General features: G+C 46.4%; 1 protein-coding gene across 3 annotated transcripts in view; it reads left to right on the forward strand.

Annotated features, from left to right (window-relative positions):
- Nucleotides 1-3423: 3423 nt before the first annotated feature.
- GRIA1 (glutamate ionotropic receptor AMPA type subunit 1) overlaps nucleotides 3424-19689 on the forward strand; it is a 265907-nt gene continuing 249641 nt past the window's right edge. For all 3 annotated transcript variants that reach the window (XM_016213816.2, XM_016213792.2, XM_087816937.1), the window contains exons 1-2: nucleotides 3424-3626; nucleotides 6559-6696. In XM_016213816.2, the coding sequence (XP_016069302.2) occupies nucleotides 3545-3626; nucleotides 6559-6696 (220 nt within the window). In that variant the 5' untranslated portion in view covers nucleotides 3424-3544. The remainder of the gene's footprint in view (nucleotides 3627-6558; nucleotides 6697-19689) is intronic.

A 19689-nucleotide genomic window follows, 5' to 3' on the forward strand; every position in this document is an offset into this window, starting at 1 on the left:
GGGGGCCACACCGTCTCTGTAGCACAGCTCGGAGGGCTTTTCCTCTGGCCTGTCCACTGCCCGGAGTCCCTCCACAATACTCTTTCATTTGCCAGTTGAGAACCATTATCTCAAGCTATCCATCCCCCACTCTGGGTCTTACTTAATGTGTAAAGTAGGTTCCAATTCCTGCCCTTGTGGGGTTGTTGGGGGATGAAATGAATAATGGATGTATAAATACCGTGTGAATCAAAACGTGCCATGTCTCTGGGCAGTTTGGTTGCCATCAGTCACAGGAGACTATGGACAGTCATACCTCCCAAGATGGGCATGGGGACTAGGGTTGGAAGCTACGAGGAGCAACCACATGGTGAACTGACAAAGGAGGACCCCAGAACAGACCATCCAGCAGGTACATGGTATGTAGTCCCAACCTTTAAAGCTGCCCCACCCACATTCCTGGTCATGGGACTATGGTACTAAAAAAATACCCCGGGGCTCCTGGCTGGCTACCAGGAATTCGGTGGCTTTTAAATCCTGACCCTGCCCTCTTCTGGGTTTCAGGCTCCCCACTGTGTAGTCTGCACCACATGTGGCTTCCTCTCCTGCCTCCAGCTGCTGCAGAGGTCCCTCCCTTGGTTTGCATCTCTCTCCCGGGCCCTCACTTTCTGCCTGTAGCTCAGCTCCTTTGGAGCCCCGCTGGCTCCCTACAGCCAGATGTTTGGTTTCTTCTTTGCTCTGCCACTTTGTGTTTACATCTCTACTAGAGCACGTGCAAGGTCTGCTTTGGATGACGGGGGTTCATCTGTTTCTCTCTTCCACCACACTCACCTGCCTTGAGGTGGATTGTGCACCGATTCCTCTCCATACTCCCCAGCACCTGACACCCTGGCAGATACAGAATAGGTTCTCCCCCAATATTTGAAGAGAATCCTGAAGGTGATCAGTTGAACCTAAATGCACTTAGGTCTAGATGCCTAAGCTTGAAATGTATAACCTCCACATTTATTTAATCATTGAACGACTATATATATTTAATAGGCCAAGGGGAGTCATTGACCATATTTGAGCAGGGCAGTAACTTAGAGCTGTATTTTCGGGAAATACATCTGACTGGGTGATTTATAATGATGGTGGAAAATGCATGGTTTTGACTCCTCTAAGCCCCTTCTCCCCCAAAGTAAGCAAAGCAAGTCTCCTATTCCAGGTGGGTGTTGAGGTTTTGCTAATTAATTCTTGTAAAGGACTGTGAGATCTTCCTCTGAAAGGTGGCAGGGAAGTGTGAAGCTCCCAGTGACAGCCTAATTATTATTATTACCAGGCATAAAGCTCAGAGATCTGAAAAGATTCCCCAGGTACCATTCAAAATAGAAAGAGACAAAAAAATGCAAATGGAGAAATTACATTTTAAGATGGAATCCTTGCATTGAAGACTTCTAATATCAGCGGGGACCTGAGAGGTGATTTTTTTCCTGATCTGCTCTCACCTTCCCAAGCTGATGTTCACATACCTTTAGAATATTTCAGCCCAGTGCTGTCTGCTACTAGAACCTAAGGGCTAAGAGCTTGGGCCTGATCGTAATGTTTCCTGTGTTCAAATCCTCAATGTCTTCCTTGTTAGTAGTGGAAACTTGGGTAAATTTTAAGCCTCAGTTTCTTGAACAATAAAATGAGGATCAGATGATCTACCACGGGTGTTACTACACAAGTAAATGATGCAAGCACATTGCTTAGTGTGGAACCTGGCACATGGTAAATAAATACACATTAGCTTTAAAAATCATTTGAGCTAATTCATATATGTGAAAGTGTATGGGAAATGATAAAGTATCTGACCTATAAGTTGTTCCTACTTTAGGAGCCCATCAGACAGGATCAGATATTTCTTGCAAATCCCTGGCCTCCTAGCTGTCCTGGAAGTGTATGAGATTACGCAGTGTTGGTGAGGGAAGTGAGGCGTTTGGAATAACATGGCCTAGTCAAGTGCCAAAGCAAAATCGGGTCTGTTCTCCCTCCTTTTAGTGGAGGAAAGGTGAGCTTTCCTTCCCAGGATCATCATCTACCCGGTGGGACTCTGACCGGGGCCGTGAGTGGGCCCATTGGTCATGCTCAGAACACTTAAGTCCTTAGCTTGGACCATATGTTGGTCCTGAGGGTCAAGACTCCATCTTAGTAGGTTTAAGTCTTTATGATTTAATCCCCGGAGCCCTCATCTTTTTCATCTGTAAAATAAGGGTGGTGGCCACATCACAGGTGTGAGGAGAGAGCAGGACAACACTGTGAAGTTGCTTCAGAAACTGTGAAGTGCTGTGACTGGTATTGATGGCCACTCTACAACCCACACTATTTCCTCGAACCCTGTGCAGGTTATCTCCATGGAAGCCCCTGTCCAGGAGGGTCTGTGGAGTTCCAGTTTACACCGGAATGACCAGCATCCAGAGGTAACTGCAAGAAGCCTGAATGCTCTCCCTGGATCCCTGCAAAATGACTCATGTAATTGCTGTGCGCGGATCCTTCAGCGCGGCGCACACCCACACATGCTGACGCTCCGGTCTCCGTGGGCTGCAGGGAAGCGGGAAGGCCCGGTTTCAATGCCTAGGACCGAAGGACCACCAGGTCCACCTGTAAGAGCAGACAGGGACCTCCAAGCATCCAGGCAAGGGCCCTGCCAATCATCCCAGACCCTCCCCATTGTCTTCCAGTCATTCCTCCCATCAGGGAGGGAAAGCGTTTCTCTCCTTTAAAGCTCCTAGGAGGGATTTCTAGGGTCTTCCCCTCAGGAATTAGTTGTAGGAATAATTGGGCCAGTGGAGTGCAGGAGATAAATCCAGCACAGCCCGAGCCTGAGCGCGCCTAGGAAAAGTGACCTAGATCAAGCAGCGGGTGGATGGAGGACTGTTGCGGGGACCCCCTGCCACCTACTGACTTCCAGCTGAACCCACATTCCCGGGAGCATCTGCCAGGCTGGGGGCTGGGGGAGGGGGCAGAAAGCTGAGGCAGGCAGGCAGGCAGGCGGGGGCGGGGGAAGGGGACAGTGGCTCTGCCCCTTTCGGGACCAAGCTCCGTGCATGGCCCTCCCTCACCCACCCTGCCGCCTGGCACCCCGAGAGCAGGATCAGGTGAGGACGGGGGGCGGGGAGCGACAGGGGGAGGAGGGCAGCTGTGGCGGGTCTGAGCACACAGCTTGCAGCCTGTGCGAGTGTGAGGGGGAGCGCGAGGGAGAGCGAGGGAGAGGGAGCGGAGCGGGAGCGGGCGGGAGAGGCGGGCTGCGCGGAGAGGGAGGCGCGGCGCGGCGCGGCGAGCAGGGAGCGAGCGCTCGGCGGGCATGAGGACGGCTTCCCTCCGCCGGGCTCAGTTCATCCGGCCGCCGCTCGGCGTTAACGCTGCAGTTTAGGGGCTCGGATTCCCAGGGAAACGCACACGCGGAAGGAGGAAGGGAGGCAGGCAGCGAGGGAAGGAACTGCGGGGGCAAAGAGCAGGCGGAGCGGAGCGCGGAGTGAAGGGAGGGGAAGCGCCAAATCTATGACTGGACCTGGGCTTCCTTCTCGCCAATGCAAAAAGGAATATGCAGCACATCTTCGCCTTCTTCTGCACCGGGTTCCTAGGCGCGGCAGTAGGTGCCAATTTCCCCAGCAACATCCAGATCGGTGAGTGAGAGCGGCAGCCCGGGAGGGACTCTCTGGGGTCTGGCCAGGATTTTTTTTTTGGGGGGGAGGGGGGTCTATGTCCCCCCACCCCCACTACGGACTGTGCTTGGCTGTTGAGAGCGCTGCTGCGGTGGTGGGAGAAAGACCTGGGCCACGGCCTGGGGAGGGGGCTTCTCCCGAGCAGACTGGAGCAGAGGGGCAGTGTGCACGCACGCATGCAACGCAGGTCCACACACACCACTCGCACTCCAGGCGTGAGCATGTGAAATGGAGGCACGGATGTTCCGGAGGAAGAAAAATCATCAGGCTTTAGCACGGAAAGACATGGTGGGTGTTCAGGGAGTTCACTCCACTGCTTGGTAGATGGTGCCTGATTTCACTTACTTATATAAATACCTGTGGTGTATTTATGTGTGTGACAGTGTATTAAATAGGCACACAGACACTTAACTGAGAGTGGTGGTGATGTCTCAGCTGGAGGAGGTCCCTTTAAAGAGACCCTCTATAATAAGAAGTGAGGGGTGCTGGGTTTATTGCAGTCATTGAAATAATGCCAAAAGCCCCCCCCCCTCCAAGCCAGGGGGGCTCTCTTCCTGCTCCGGACTCTTCTAGCTGCTTGCTCTCTGCTGTCTGCCTGCCGTGCCGGGCTGGTGGTCCCCACTCCTGGCATCCTGGAACTTTCCTCTGCCCCTTCGGTTGCCCCCTCCTCTTGGATTTTCCTGGCACAGACACTGTCACCCTCTTACACACACACACACACACATTTACACAAGTCCCTCTCCTCTCCTCCGAGCTTTCCCCGGCCCCCGGCTCCATCCTCTGAACTCGGAGGTTTGCACATGCTGCCTGCCTGTTCGTTCCCCATTTCCCCTGCCTGACTGTCATGCTTCTAAAAGGACCCCCACCCTCCCTGCATTTATGGGGCAGCCAACGGACATGGTGGAAGCAAAACAAACAGGAGCAGTTACACCAATAACAACGCGTGTCCACAGGGCTCCGGGGAGTCGGTGTGACCGGCATCTCAGGGCTGTTTGTGACCGGGAACCAAGCAAGCTGCTTTGCTTGGAGGCATCTGGGTTGGTTTGAGTTCTATTTCCTGCCCCCTGACAGGGACCTCGCTCCACTAGGGAAAGTTCCCATCGCTGGTCGCTTGTGTTCTTTGTGCGAGTGTGTTTGTGGGGGGATGTGGTGCGGGTGGTATTTTCTTGGGCACGCATGTGCTGCAGTATCAGTCACTTCTGGCCTCTCCAGCAGACTGGCTCTGACTCCGAGGGTGGCTGGAATAGCCATGGAGTAACTTGTTTTGTTTCCTGACACCTGTTAAGCGACATTCTGAAGCCTGTCTGTGTACGTGTGTTGGTGTCTTACACGCAAAACAAAACTTCCTGCCTCGGGAGGCACTTCCCTGCAGCCCAGCCTCTAGCTGCCTGCCTCCCCACCCCCTTTCATTCATTGCAAGGGGGGGAGGAAGGGAACTGGGAAGTGTTTGGGGTGTGGTCACCTGTGGGGGGAAGGGGGAGCAACAGAATCCAGAAGGAATTTTTTGTTTTTGCTCTTTAAAATGGAAGCCTATGAACATGCATAAATCACTTGCTCTTAGGTGTAGCATTGCTTATGTTGACACTTGTGCATTGCCCATACCTTGCTGATTGGAAATACTTGTCTTGAGATACGGGTACTGCTTTGTCTAAGTGTATTTGTGTATTTTGCCATGGGGTAGATGCATGGGGGTGTACACGATATGTTTGCTCATGTCCCTCTGCGGAGTTTTCATCATATTTAGCTCCCACTTGCCTGTTCAACTGATATAGCCATTGTTTCACTTTCAAATAAAGGGCCGAAACATTACATTGTAGAACAAATGCAGAAAATACCACTGCCAGCAGGTAGTACTCGATTAGCCTTGAACGATCTCTAAGAAAAGCCTCACAGTCCATTTATTGGTTTTGAAAAACCAACACATACTCATTGTATGAGAAGTTAGCAGTGCTCGATGTTGGGACTGTTATTCCCTTGAGATCTGAGATAAATGTCTGTGTAAACATTCCTTACAGCGCAGCCTCTGGAAACAGCTCATGTTAACTCACAGGAAGGTATTTAAATTCATTTATGTGCCTGCAGTAAATACAAAGGTAAACCATGCACTCTTGTTTCTTCGAACTGGAGCCCCAACAGGCACCTCTGTTGCTCCCTTTCCTAGAACAGAACATGCATATCGTCTGGACACTCTAAGTCCCTGGTCTTTGAAGCCCAAGGTCCTACCACGCAAGTACACACCCTTATGTAACAAGTCATCCCGAGGGAGCTGGGATCATGAGTGTGAAAGAAGCAGCAAGACACTGTTTGCATAAAATCAAGTTTTCAGAGGAAAAGAATAGTAACCCTTAGAGGTGGTAGGACAGTTAAATTGCACACAGGTCTTGGCAGATCCAAGGCCAAAAGTGTCTGGCCAAATGGTGGTAGTGCTGGGGAAGCCCACAGGGCCCGAGGGTTAGGATGCACTGTGCCACACTCATTAGCACTACTGCTGGAAGGCTCTGTGGTGAGAAATGGGCTCGAAAGAGGAAAAGTTAGACACAGTGAGGGCTTACGTGCACGCAAGAGCATAGGCTGCCTCGGTGGTTGTCACAAGAGAGGAAGAAGAGAAATGTCACAATTCTCCTGTTTTCTCTGACCTGAGCTGAGCTGAGCTGAGGGGTGAGCAATCCAAAGTCTGGACAGAGTGATGGGTGTGTTAGAGGCTCTTGTTCCATAAAAGCTCATCTACAGAAGTTTCAGCCTCAGCATCTAGTTGCCTCTATCTGAACTCTCACCCCCGCCACAAAAGGCTACAATGAGTGACTGTGGCATGGGGAGAAGTAAAGGGTCCTTCTGGGGAGGAATCAAGCCTGTCTCCAGCCTTGATACAATGTTGCATTTTCTTTCCTCGCAGGGGGATTATTTCCAAACCAGCAGTCACAGGAACATGCCGCTTTTAGATTTGCTTTGTCGCAACTCACAGAGCCCCCGAAGCTCCTCCCCCAGATTGATATTGTGAACATCAGCGACAGCTTTGAGATGACCTATAGATGTAAGTAATTGCTTCTATTTCTGAGATTTCTTTCTGCGATCGACCAATGAGAGGAGGGCCTGTGGGTAGGTGGTGGTGTTGCAAAAATGACTTGAGTTGCCATTTGTCTTCATAAAAGAAAGCCCTCCAAGAAAAATGTCCAGGGCCTTTTGCGTGATTCCATCAGTTGGCATTTTATGCTCCTGCAATGCTTCTTAGAACGGGCTCACTTTTTCACTGTCAGCTAACTTTAAATGCCACCACGATGGGGACTCGGACTGACTGCATCTCTTCTACCTTGCAGAGGTTTTCTGGTTTAGCTGAAAGCATTTCTTACTTAGGAAACTTCTGAGAGACATAGAATTAAAGAGTCTGACTTGGAGAATGTGGTTTAAAATGCTTAAGCCTTTTCCTGTCCACAAGCTAAAAGGAGAAAATGTCCCTGTAGCTTGATAAACAAAAGGATATATGAGAAGTTGAAGCTCTGGTTTCCCATTTTGGGAAATGACCAATAATTACTTAAAAATCAGTGCCCTGATGATTTCCAACGTGCTTTGAAGTGATCGATTGCTTAAGACACATTGTAGGGCGGACTTTGAGCATAATACAGAACAGAGGTGAGCTCAGGAAGGGGAAGGGGGAGATAAATTTCTGACATCTGAACGGAATGCATTATAAATGTGGGCAACAAACACTACCCTGAGTCTTTCTGACAACTAGGACTGAAAAGGAAACTGTGGTCGCATGACTGCTGTTTTATGACAGATAAAAGCATAAAAATTAATCAGTGGAGACATACTCCCTCCAGGGATTAAGCTCATGTAGGATATTATGGCATGGAAGTGGGAGCTGAATGGGCAAGGGCTATTTAAGATTCGAAACTGGGTTGAATTGGCACCACAGGTTTTGTGTGCCACTGTGGACTCAGTGACTTCTGCCAAGCTGTGGATGTTAGAAGTCACAGACCGTATTTCCTTCATCTCTTTCCCTCATTTCCTCGTGGTGGGCTCTCCATGATTTAAACTGAACATGCTTTGAAGGCTCAAAATGAGAATTCAGAATTCTCCCTATCCCTAAGACCACTTGTAAGGTAATGTAGATACTAATTCCAAGAATTATAATTATACCAGATTCCATTTATTGTGGACTTACTGGATTTCAGGAACTAAAAGTATTTTATAGACAATTGTAATAACACTCATTGCCATGTATTGAGCATCTACTATGGCCTATGCAGTGCACTAGTTGCTTTTCCTGTATTAGCTCATTTAATCCTCATAGGAGCCCCGCAGAGCACTGTTGTCTTATAGAGATGAAGTGGCTAAAGCTGCAACAGGTTATATAATGTGCCCAAGACACTCAGGAAGTAAATGGTGGTCTAGTGACCTAAGGTCCATGTTCCTGGGTGATAGATAAATGAATTCCATGGTAAACTGATCAATTTTACTGAGATTACACAAGAGGCAAAAGGGAGTTTTCTGGGCCTTGCAAGGCTGTGGCCTGATAAAGCACCTAAAAAGAAAACCTTATAGTTCCTCAAGTTGCAGCTTTGATTTTGCACAGGAGTGACCCATTGAATAAATGAAATAGCAGTTCTTCACGTTAGTGGTATAGAGACTGAAAACCTTGTCTGTGGTGTTACTTGCTACCCTTAAAAAGGAGCTGACGTTTAGTTGTTGAGTTGTAATTCTGTCAAACCATCTCCCTGGATAGCTAGAATAATCTCCAGCAGGTATTTGGTTATCAGATAACCTCCCATTTCTTTTTATATGGTTTAGAGTAGGGTATTTGAATAGATTTGGGTGTGGGGATCAATGTATCTAAAACCACCTGAGATCATGTATAATCCTTTGCATTTATAGGAATATGCTAGTTCATTTCCTGAGGAGAGGCCCCATAGCTTTTGTTATACTCTCAAAAGGGTCCATTACTCAAGAAGGACTACTTGTTTAGGAAATCAAGAATAAATGGCTGGCACTCATACTGCTGAGAACTGTCTACAGCAGAGCTTGTGGGAAAGAGATGTTAACTGCTGTCCTAGTGTCAAGATGTTGACTGACAGGACAAGATAATAAAAGACAAAATAGGAGGAAATGTTCTGAGGCAAAAGGTGGTGCTTCTGTACTGTTATCTTAGCAACCCAAGACTTGATCTCTAGTAGGGCTGTTGGCCATTTATTGGCGAGATTGAAATATGATACAGGTAATATTATCCATTGTGTTTAGTGAGCCTGGAATGAATGGACCTGGGTTCTTGAATTTGATTCCTGCCATATACCAGTGCACAGGTTTCTGTGAATTTGGTTATCCTTTAAATGTTTCTTAAATCTATGAGCTGAAATGGATATTAGAAAAGCAGAGATGATAAAAGATCCTTGCTCTCAGGTAGCTTACAGTCCACAGGGGACACTGCTGCTGAGGGGGTTGTCTGAGAAGCAATAATGTTATTTTGTGCTTAAGTCTTTAGTTTCTTTTCTTTAGCTCCAAGATCAGAGAAGTTACTGGGCAATTTGGGTGGTAATAGGGGCCCTGAAATTCCCCACCTGCCTGGAAGATTCTCTGTTAACTTCCACATGAGGCTGGGAACTGTCTGGAGCTATGTTCATGTTGTCAGTTGGTCTGTGAAAACTGTACATCTGTCCCAATTTGAATTGACTAAAAAAGTGTCAAAGGGAGGAAAGAGGTTTTAGGGAGAACGCCTTCATTAATCACTTATGGGAAAACAAATAAAGCATCTTATTCAGATTTAATATCAGGTGCTTTTTTGAAATCTGGACCAGTAGTTACCTAAAATTAACTGCCCCGGGCTTACCTTCAGAAAATAATTGAATCTTTGTAGTTTCATAATTTTTGCTGTCATTTGATGTTTTCTTATGCATTTTGCTATTCATTATCCCTCCACCAGAGGGTGGAGAAGGGAAGGGAGAAGTGTCAGGAGATGTGTTAGCAACAGGGATTAAAAAGAAAGAGTGTTGGCTACGGGCAGGGGGTGCGGAAGAGAGGGAAGAGCAGGGCTGCTGATGCCACTAGCCAAGATGAGAGCCTCGTGTCTTCGATTCAGTCTTTCCCACTGTCCTTGTGGGCCTTCATGAAGGGATAAAGCCATTGAATCCGCAACCCAAATGCCTGGGATCTCTTCTGAGTACTCTGCAGGGGCAGGCACTGATCCTTCAGCTTATCCTGGTGCCTTTATGGTAAAGTATAAGTAAAGGGACAGATGAGCCACTAATTGGGCTTTCTATTAGCAGTCTGAGGAACAATTTCATTGACGCAACTTAATTCCTACCTTTTCACCATTTATCCATCCATTCATTCAGCAAATACATGCAAAATGCTGACTTCGTGCCAAGCACTGTGCCAGGTGCTCGGAATATATTGGCCAACGAAGACGACAGGGCCTCTTTCCTTGCAGGGGTTACATTTCAGCCCAGAGGTCCTCAAACTTTAGTGCACATACTGTTCACCCAGGCAGCTTATTTAAAGCAAGATTCAGAGGCGGACTCTAGACTTTCTGAATCAGAATATTCAAGAACTGGCCCTAGGGGGATTCTGCAGTAGTTAGTATGAGCATCAAACTTTGAGAAAGAAACTCTTTAATCTAAAAAGTCTTCTATTCCCTTAGCAAGCATTTCTGAGCCTTTAACGAAGCCCAGGCACGGTGTTAAGCACTAGAAATGCAGACAAAAGGAAGACATGTTCCCTGCCCTGGGGACCTTACTCCCTGTAAGGCTGACTGTCCTGTAGGGAGAAAATTAAAATATAGTGCTGTATGTGTTAGAGCAGTGATTTGTGGGGAGTGTTAGAGTTGTCTTGGGGAATAGGGCTGGCTTCTCAGAGAATAGTGGTTGAACTGAGTTTCAATGATAAATAGAAATTTCCAGGAGGACAAGGTGAGGGGGCTGGAAAGGAACGAGGTCAGTGTGTTCCAGGCAGAAGGAATGGCATGTGCAAAGGTAAAGAAGACACTTTACCTGTTTCCCCTGCTCTAACCTCCCATGGCACTTCGTGCTGGGCCCCCACTTCCATTTATTGATTACTGAGAAGGGGTCACCAAATGGCCATCCCTAATCCAGTTTTAGTACAGTGTTTTAGAATCATGGAATTTCACATCAAAATGTGGGTATCTTTGCTCTCTTTGAAATTTCAAAAGATCTAGCAACACAGCCCTGGGTATCTGTAGCCCCTCTGCTAGGGTGGCGCAGGGAGTCTCCTGTCTAGATGGCTTCCTTGCCAGCCAGCCCACTACTCACTTTCCGTTACCTGCCTGGCTCCTGAAAGCATTGATTTCTTCAGCCCCAGTTGCTCTGGCCTGCAATGTTGCCTCTGCTGTGTGTTTATAGGGCAACTCTACCATCAGAATATGAACTGCTGTCCAAAAAGACCACGTAAATCTGTTATGCTTGGTGTTGCTGAGAACACGTCACAAGGCTGTGCCCCTAACACAAAGGCACAGCTGTCTCCAGGAGTCAGGGAATCACACAGCAAAAGATGCTGAGAGCCTGAGTGGCAATCAGGTGAGGGGTCGTGTGCCTAATTAGAGTGGGTCCCCTTCTGTGTGGACCCACTTAGGAAACCCAAGGGCATTCTAACAACACTTCAGGCACTGACAACAGACAAATGCCCTCTCAGCTTTTGCCTGAGCACCCCTTGTCATTTTCAGAGTTGTAAACTGACAGTCCACAGACTCGTTTTGTTTGACCTGCACAGTGCTTTTCAAAATGTGGCATAAAAATCTAGATTTCTGGCTTCTTTGAAAAAACAAACCAAACAAAAAACGTAGGACCTCAGACAACCCTGGACCCACATTCCTGCTCAGCTTCTATTGTGTAGAGCTAAGAAGCACTGCCCTTGTTAAGTGTAAGGCATTAACTCTGAGGTTTACCAAAGTCCTCACCACTCCCTATTGTACATATGGCCAGGGTACAAAAATGATGTTGCTTGCCCAGGCCCGTAAGCAGGCCAGTGTGTTTATACACCTGATGTATACCCTTCAGTATCTACCACTTCATTGTTTCATTCTAATAGTATCTATTTTTCACTCTGTAACAAATCGTTGAGGACACAAAAGATGTGTAAAACTCCTGCTGTCAAAAAACTAGGCTGTATATAGTAATGCAGAACACGGAGGGCTGGCGGTGTGATAAACGAGGCCTATTTTGAAGACCCACTATGTGCCAGGTACTTCACATATATTGTCTTATTTAAGTTTTATAACAAAATTGAAAGGTTATCACCCCCATTTCATAGATGACACTGCTGAGAAAGATCAAGTGTCTTCTCTGTACTATTCAATGAATAAGACCCTAAGCTAGTATTTGAAGCCAGCCTCGGGGTTTCCTAAATTCAATGAGCTTTCACTCTTTCAAGATATATGACTACATGGACACGAAGAAGTGCGAAATGGGAGCAAAAGGGCCCCATGCAAGAGCCACAGTAAAGTTTATGATTCGGGATTAGGAGCTAAGACTCCAAGACAGAAGCTATGTGGCTGTGGATCGGGAAGACTGCTTGCGGGGGGGGGGGGGGGGGGGGGGGGGCAGAGCAGGCTCTGAGGGGCGGAGCAGGTTTTGGCAGTAAAGTGAGCAGAAGGTATTTTGAAAAATCACAATATTTCTTCTTCCCTCCTCTCAGCCTCCCCAGCACGTTTGTTTCGGGAAGGTGGAGTGCTCAGTTGGTTTCCTGCATCTACACTATGTGCTCAGATGTCTTCATTTCTCTGCTTGGTGTCACAGTCCGATTGTGCCTCCTCCCTTTTTACCTGTGCCCTCACCTTGAGACATGCAGGCTTCAGCATGTGTCTGTGGCTGACTCTTGGTACTTATTATAATATTGATGATCATAAGCTTTTTTGTGTGTGCAGAAAAGTGGGTGTGAACATGGCTTCCTCTACCTGCTTGGAAGGCTTCTGAGATGGGAGAGATCACTGCTTTCCTCTCAGATGCTCCAGATAAAGCACAGAACATTGGGGAGCCATTAAGGCTCCTGCGCTTACTCGTTCATTCAAAGCATCTCTGTCATTGCCTCTCGGGAGCATATACACCGTCCCTGCCCCTTCCAGACCCCTGCAGACAGCACGCACTGATTACAGAATCCTTTCCCACTGAATCTCCACATGGCATTCCAGGCAGCGACTACAAATCACAAACCAGACAGTTAAAGTTGATGCAAGAGATAAAACCCATGTGCCTTTATAAGGAATTGAGGAAAATAAACCCCTTAAGGGGTTCAGGTTCTTATAGAGGAAATAGACACACACCCCAAAAAAACTGATATAACAGAGCTCCTCTCTCTCTCTCTCTCTCTCTCTCTCTCTCTCTCTCTCTCTCTCTCTCTCACACTCACACACACACACACACACACACACACACACATACACATACACACACACACACAGAGGAAGGAAGGAAAACTTCCAGATGGAGGAATCAGACCAGGTTTCATAAAACAAAGACATATGAATTGAATTTAGAAAGGCAGATGGGGGGTGGTGGGGGGTGAAAGGGTCAATGGGGGGAAAAAGGGAGACATCTGTAGTACTTTCAACAATAAAGATAAATTTAAAAAAAGAAAGGCAGGTAGGATGTAGACTGGAAAATAGACACATACACACACACACACACACACACCTCAAGTTTGATGCTGTGAAAAGTATTTTGGATTGAGATTTAAAGACATGGGTTCAAATACTGGCTGATGTTCCTAAAATCACTCATATGTAACATTGGAGAAGCACCTCCCCGTACCACCCAATGCTAATTTATAAAATGAAACTCATATGCTCTCTAAGAATCCTTCCAGGGCTGTATTTCTCTGGGGAGAGTGCATGGAAAACTCCAGGGATAAACAATTAAGAGAAGGGGCTCTGGTACCAGCCTTTGGTTGGAGGGAGGGTCACCTAAGGAAAGCTCTGAACAATGCCCCCAACCCCACCAGGTGGCACATTTTACAAATACAGGGCTATTAACCCTACCATGGGCCTCAGGTGCATTCATTCAATATTCACCAAATACTTTATTTATGGAATGCTTTTTATTGTGAACAAAAATAGAAAACAGCCCTGTGCTCCTGGAGCTTACTGGCTAGTGAGGGATGCTATTAGTCATATAATTGTACAAATGAGTGTATCATTATAGATTGTGACGAAGATGTGAGAAAGAAAGGGGGGGCCATGATTCAATGAAAGCATATTACAAAGGAACTAGCTCTGGGCCGAGGAATGAGTAGGTGTTTGATCTGAGAACTGAAGGCTTTTGGTGATGTGGTGCTGGGAACAGGAGGAGTATTCTAGAAGCTTCCTGGGCAGAGGCCTGGTGTGGGGGAGGGGAGAATGCATGGGGTGGCCTGTGGGGCTGGAGAGGGTGACATGGGCCAGGCCTGGTGGGTCTTCTTATGCATTTTGATCTTTAGACCAAGAGCTGTGACAAACCCACTGAAGGGTTGTAAGCAGAGAAGTGCCGTGTTGAGATTTCTGTTTTCTCACCAGGGATCCGACGATTCAGAGAACTTAGACACTTTTGTGTTCCCTGAAGACTTTTTGCTAATGGAGCAATGGCCTTTGCTCCTTTACTCCTGTTGTGAGTTTGGGATGGAGTCCGGCAGATGGGCAGAGGGATGGGGAAGTGCAGTCCTAGCTCTTATGATACTTCTATATTATGTCTTGCTTACCTGTACCTTCCCCATAACAGCTATTACACTTAGTCTTCGGTTTTCCTTACCTGTACTCTCTTTTTTTTTTTTTAGCTGATTTTTTAGACAGAGAGGGAGGGAGAGAGATACATCGATGTGAGAAGCTAACAATAATCGGCTGCCTCCTGCATGCCCCCTATAGGGGATGAAGCCTGCAACCTGGGCATGTGTCCTCACCGGGAATCGAACTGGTGACCTCTCAGTGCACGGGGTGATGCCCAACCAACTGAGCCACAGTGGCCTGGACCCTTGTCTTATTTGTCCGACTGGACTAAGCAACAGTACGGCCTCAGTTTCTTTAGCCTCTCATCACAGTCTCCACAGAATAGTGTGCGGAGGTGGTGCTAGTTGAATGAAGAAATGAATGAATGAGTGAATGAATGCAGAGCCGTATGTTATGTAACATCAGTGTCAGTGATGAGAATAAGCCTTGCTGTTGGCGGGGTACTAGTTTGATTTCACGAGTTCTGAGAGTTCCAGCAGGCTGTGCTGTAAGTTCCTATGGAAGGCTATTACAACCCCGTTTCTGGAAAGTGATGGGGTACGAACCAATCATAAGTCAAATCAAAAGCTCATTCCAGCTCCTCTGGGTTATTGTCAGCAAGGGTCCTAAGTAAGGCAAAGATTCCATTTCCTAAACAGAGGATTTTCTGGTTCAAGGCCTAGCTGTGCCATTGCTGATATACATGGCTTGTGCCAGTCATTCCTCCTTTTGGAAACTATATTTCTTTCAAATTAAAGTAATATTTATATCAACAACATGTGGTTATTATGAGAAGGAGGAAATGAAAGTTAATTTCTAATCAACTTTCCACTCAATGCAATGCCACGATGTAGGTACTGTTAGTAGCCTATTTTCACAGCTGCGGAAACTGAGCTCTCAGGGGGAGAGGGGGCCTCAGTGTGTTTCTGGATCCATTATTAGACATCTGCGGGCTGGGAGGACTTTCTTTCCTCCATTGACTGCTGTGCCTGCCTGCTCCCTCATGGGTCCTGCAGTTTCCCTCCCTTGGAAGCAGCCCTTCTCCTCCTCAGGTGTCACCGCTCACTGCTTTTGTCACACAGCCCTCGGCACTGTCAGATGGCCTGCGCTGCTCTGTACCAGCTGCAGTGAAGGTGTGCAGGGCACTGAGGTCACTGGAAATCTTTCCACCCCCTTCGGTGTCTCACAGCTTGCTGTCCGGAGCTCGGGAGGCCAAGGTCATGGGAAGTCCAGATCTCAGAGGATGCAGGGGAATTGGGGTTAATGAGGCCACTGGAGGCTAATGAAACTGACACCCTACGGTGAAGCCTGTCTCCGCGTGTTCATTACGTAGAATCGCTGGGATGGAAATGAACTTCCTGAGAATAGTTTTTATTTTGTGTACAAAAGTGATATGTGTTGATATGTGTATTATAGAAACCCATGGAGGCACAGACACCAAACAAATAAAATCTGTGTAATTACAGTACTAAGGATAAACTTCTCATCTTTTTTCTGAACATATCAACTTAGAAATTAAGAATAGATTTATATTACTGTCTTAAAGATGATTTTTCTACTTAGTATAACACATGTTAAGTTGAATACTACAATTCATTTTAATGGCTTCCTGTAAGCCCGTTGTACATATGTACCCTCGTTTATTTAATCTGCCTCCTTTTATTAAATATCTAGTTTACTACCAAAATTTTTCTTACAAATAATTCTATGATGATAATCCCAATAAAATTTAATCATTTGTATCTATTATTCTGGTTTTAAGAGCATTCTAGCCCAGTAGGACAATTTCCAATGAGATTAGGTAGAAATGATTAGTGTATACAGACACTGAAATAATTCATTCGATGCCAGCTTTGGCATTGACTTGCTGTATGACCTTGAGAAATCTTTGTGCCCAGTTGCTTTTCCAGATGCATACTATGGATGGTAATACCAGATTCCTAGGGGTATTAGAACAGACAAATGCCATGACTTATATGAAAGAGCTTTGAAAAATTAGAAGTGCTAGGCAAATGCAGGGTAATGTGATTAACTAGGCTTCTTATCTATTAGCTTACATGCACCGTAAGTAACAATGTGACTAATTAATCGTTAGTATTTTCCTATGAGGGTGGTCATTATCTATGAATGGATCTATTTTGTGGATGAGAAAAACTGAAATCTTAAGGAGGCGGAGTTTACCCTGGGCCCAGTATGCAGCCACGCTACATCTGAAAGCACTCCTTTCACCTGTGATTCAGTCCATGGGATCTGAAGAAACATGTGGGCAGACAGTGTCTTTGGCTTCAGAAATCATTGCTTATAGGGACGAGGGGACAATCCCATTTAGGCAGTGAACAGTGAGGACTCTTGGTGGCACGTGATAGAAACCCAACTAACTGGATAGTTTTTACTTCAGGTGCAGCTAGATTCAGGAGCTTGAAAGATGTCAAGACTGAGATACACCCTTTAGATTTTCAGGTTCAGATTTTCTCTAAACGGGCTTACCTCTCAGGCATATACGTGTCATATGTCAGATCCCACATGTCAGATGCCAGCACAGCCCAGCCTTCACTTGCCCATCTCAGTGTCTAATGGAAAGGGAACTTCTCTTTTCCCATCAGTTCCACATTCTCGGCCTGACGTTACTGAATAAAAATCAGGACACATGCTCATTTACGAACATGAAACAATGACCAGGATAACGTCATCTTTTGGTTGTTCTCGGCCTAGTCACATGACCATTCTTAGAGCTGGGAGTTGTGGCAAGGACCAAATGGACTGCTGGTTTCCATTAGCCTCCCAGAACCCCATGGACATGGGGGGAAGAGCAGTTCCCCCAAAAGAAATCAGAATGCTCTTACCAAAAATTATAGATTAAATGCTCAGTAGGCAAAAAAAAAAAATACATATATTCTCTCATGCAATCTCTTCAGAAGGGACAATTCAGAGAGGCTGGAGCTAGACTGAAGGTCAACATGCTAAAGCAGAGAAGAGCCACCAATGAGCGAGGAGCATACAAGGGATTCTGGTGGTAAGGGAAGATCAGAGGTCAATGCAGGCAAAAGTTTTGAAATCCAGGTCGACTGATAAGTGAGTCAAAGCTGTTGAGGGTTTCTTAAATCATCTCTGCCCAGCCAGGAGCAAACTTGTGTTTCTGGAACAGTTTTAGGAAGTGTTGTCCACCCACATGATGTGGCAGGGGGTGGTCCCTTCAGGCCACCCTTCCACAGAATGTTGGGGCCACTCACACTAAGATACCTGGTTATCCTCAGAAACCTATGCTCTCTCCCAGTGACCAAGACATTTCCTGCTCTGTTCAGACACTCAAGCTATTGTGCACAAACTCTTAAATAGTCCCAGTGGGACTCTTGGCTGTAAATCTGAAAATCCCACACCACCAGATGGTAGGTTCTTCTAATTGGTCCCATCACTTCTAGCTTTTTGGGGTGTTTTTTTTTTTTTGCAGGAATGAAGCCTTCCCTATGCTTTAATCAGGGTTGGGGGTGGGGGCGGTGGTGCAGAGAGAGCCAGGATTACAGGCAGAGACCCTAAGTGAATCCCTATCCAAGGAGAACATGGTAGGATGGTTCTTTCACACTAAGTCATGGATTCACAGTGGACTGAAATTCCAAAACTGATACTGATGAGACATACAGTCATAATAACTAGAACATGGTTTTGCTAGAAAGGTCAACTGATCCAGGGAGGGCATTCATCTATTCATAGATATCAATGGAGTATTGTGGTAGTTTATGATTTGGTAATTACTCATCTCTTCCCCAAACTCCTTGGAAAGATTCTATCTCCCAGCTCCAATAATGTTATGTTTGGCCATGTGACTTGCTTCGGCAATGGGAATATTATACGCATGTTTAAAGCGGAGACCATGAGAAGAACATGTCCCAAAGAGCCTGCTGGTCTCAGATGGAGGAGGTACCATAGTCAGCCCACAGACTAAAGTCTGAATCAGAGATGTCCCAGCTGACCTGCAGACCTGTGAACATGACAATAAATGCTCACTGTTATATACCCCTGAATTTTGGAATAGTCTGTTACGCAGCAACGCTTGACCATTACAATCAACTACTGTATGTTCCACATTTTGCTAAGCATCAAGGAAACACTGAGGTCCTGGTCTCCATAGATCATATATTCAATAGGAAAATAGACAACAAATATGTTTATAAGTAAAAAAGATAGAGATTATTACTAGGGTCATAAAAAATATGATATGGTGATGAATCCCATGGTAGAAGAGAATACTGACTTTAAATTAAGTGGTTAAGGAAGGCCTCTCTTAGTGGATGACTTTTGAGCTCAAACATGAAAGTTGAAAAGAAGACAGACGAGAGTAAAATCCCCTGAGGAATGTGAAAAGCCAGCACATGGGCAAGTTAGACTGAGACTCTTATTCTAGTCAGGGGAGAATGAGGGGCCCTAGAAAGTTCCTTGCGAATTGGTCACTCAGCTATCCTAGGGCGGACGCTGGCTTCTCTGCACCATGTTGTCTGTACAAGTCAAGGGCTGACAAAGGTGCATTTGCTGCCAAGGCACTGCAGCCACAGGACGTGGAAGCCACTGAGCAGGGCAGAGGCAGAGAGTAAGGTCTCCTGGGGCACTGCTAACAGAGCGGGGATGGAGCTGGCTGCCCTTCCTGTCTTGGCTCCAGAGTAGGCAAGAGTTGCTGCTGCTGCTTCTAGGGATGGCAGAAGGGGTGCGTGTGTGTGTGTGTGTGTGTTTACATATATTTCTCTCTTTTTTCCCACAGAGGAGGAAAATGAACTGAATGGTTTCTAGATCCCCTTCCACATCTGCGATTCTGAAATTTAAATTATGTGCAAAGGAAATGTTAAATCGAATAACTTCATCACTGTGCAAAACTCCATTTGTTAATTGAGGTGGTTAATTAGGGCAGAGTCTCTCTCGAGCAAGCAGGATAAGCTCCAGCCATCCCTAACCTTTCTGGTGAAGTTTGTGGCAGTGTCACAGCTGCAAGAAAGGGCACATGACCTCTAATGCAAGGCCTCCACGTCATCTGTGCTCCAGACACTGAACGCAGGAGTGTTGGGATATGGAAAGCTCATGAGGGTCCATGTGGAGTCTAGAATCCAGGTAGCTTATTCGCTTTGGGAAAATTACTTAATTTAACCTGCTTTTACTACCTTTTCTTCCTTACTCCAAGACCATTCTGAGTACCGTAAAATATAGTTTCTACTCTGACTATTCTAATGAACGAATTCCTTTAGGGTTACAATGGATTTCTCATCAGCAAATCTAGCTGTATTGTGTTTTGTTTCTTGTAGCTTAAGGCCTGTGAGAATCTTCATACCTCTCCCTAAGAGCCCTTAGCTTTGTGAGGCTCTA

The sequence above is a fragment of the Miniopterus natalensis genome, chromosome 4, assembly GCF_054644295.1.
Source record: "Miniopterus natalensis isolate mMinNat1 chromosome 4, mMinNat1.hap1, whole genome shotgun sequence".
NCBI lineage: Eukaryota > Metazoa > Chordata > Mammalia > Chiroptera > Miniopteridae > Miniopterus > Miniopterus natalensis.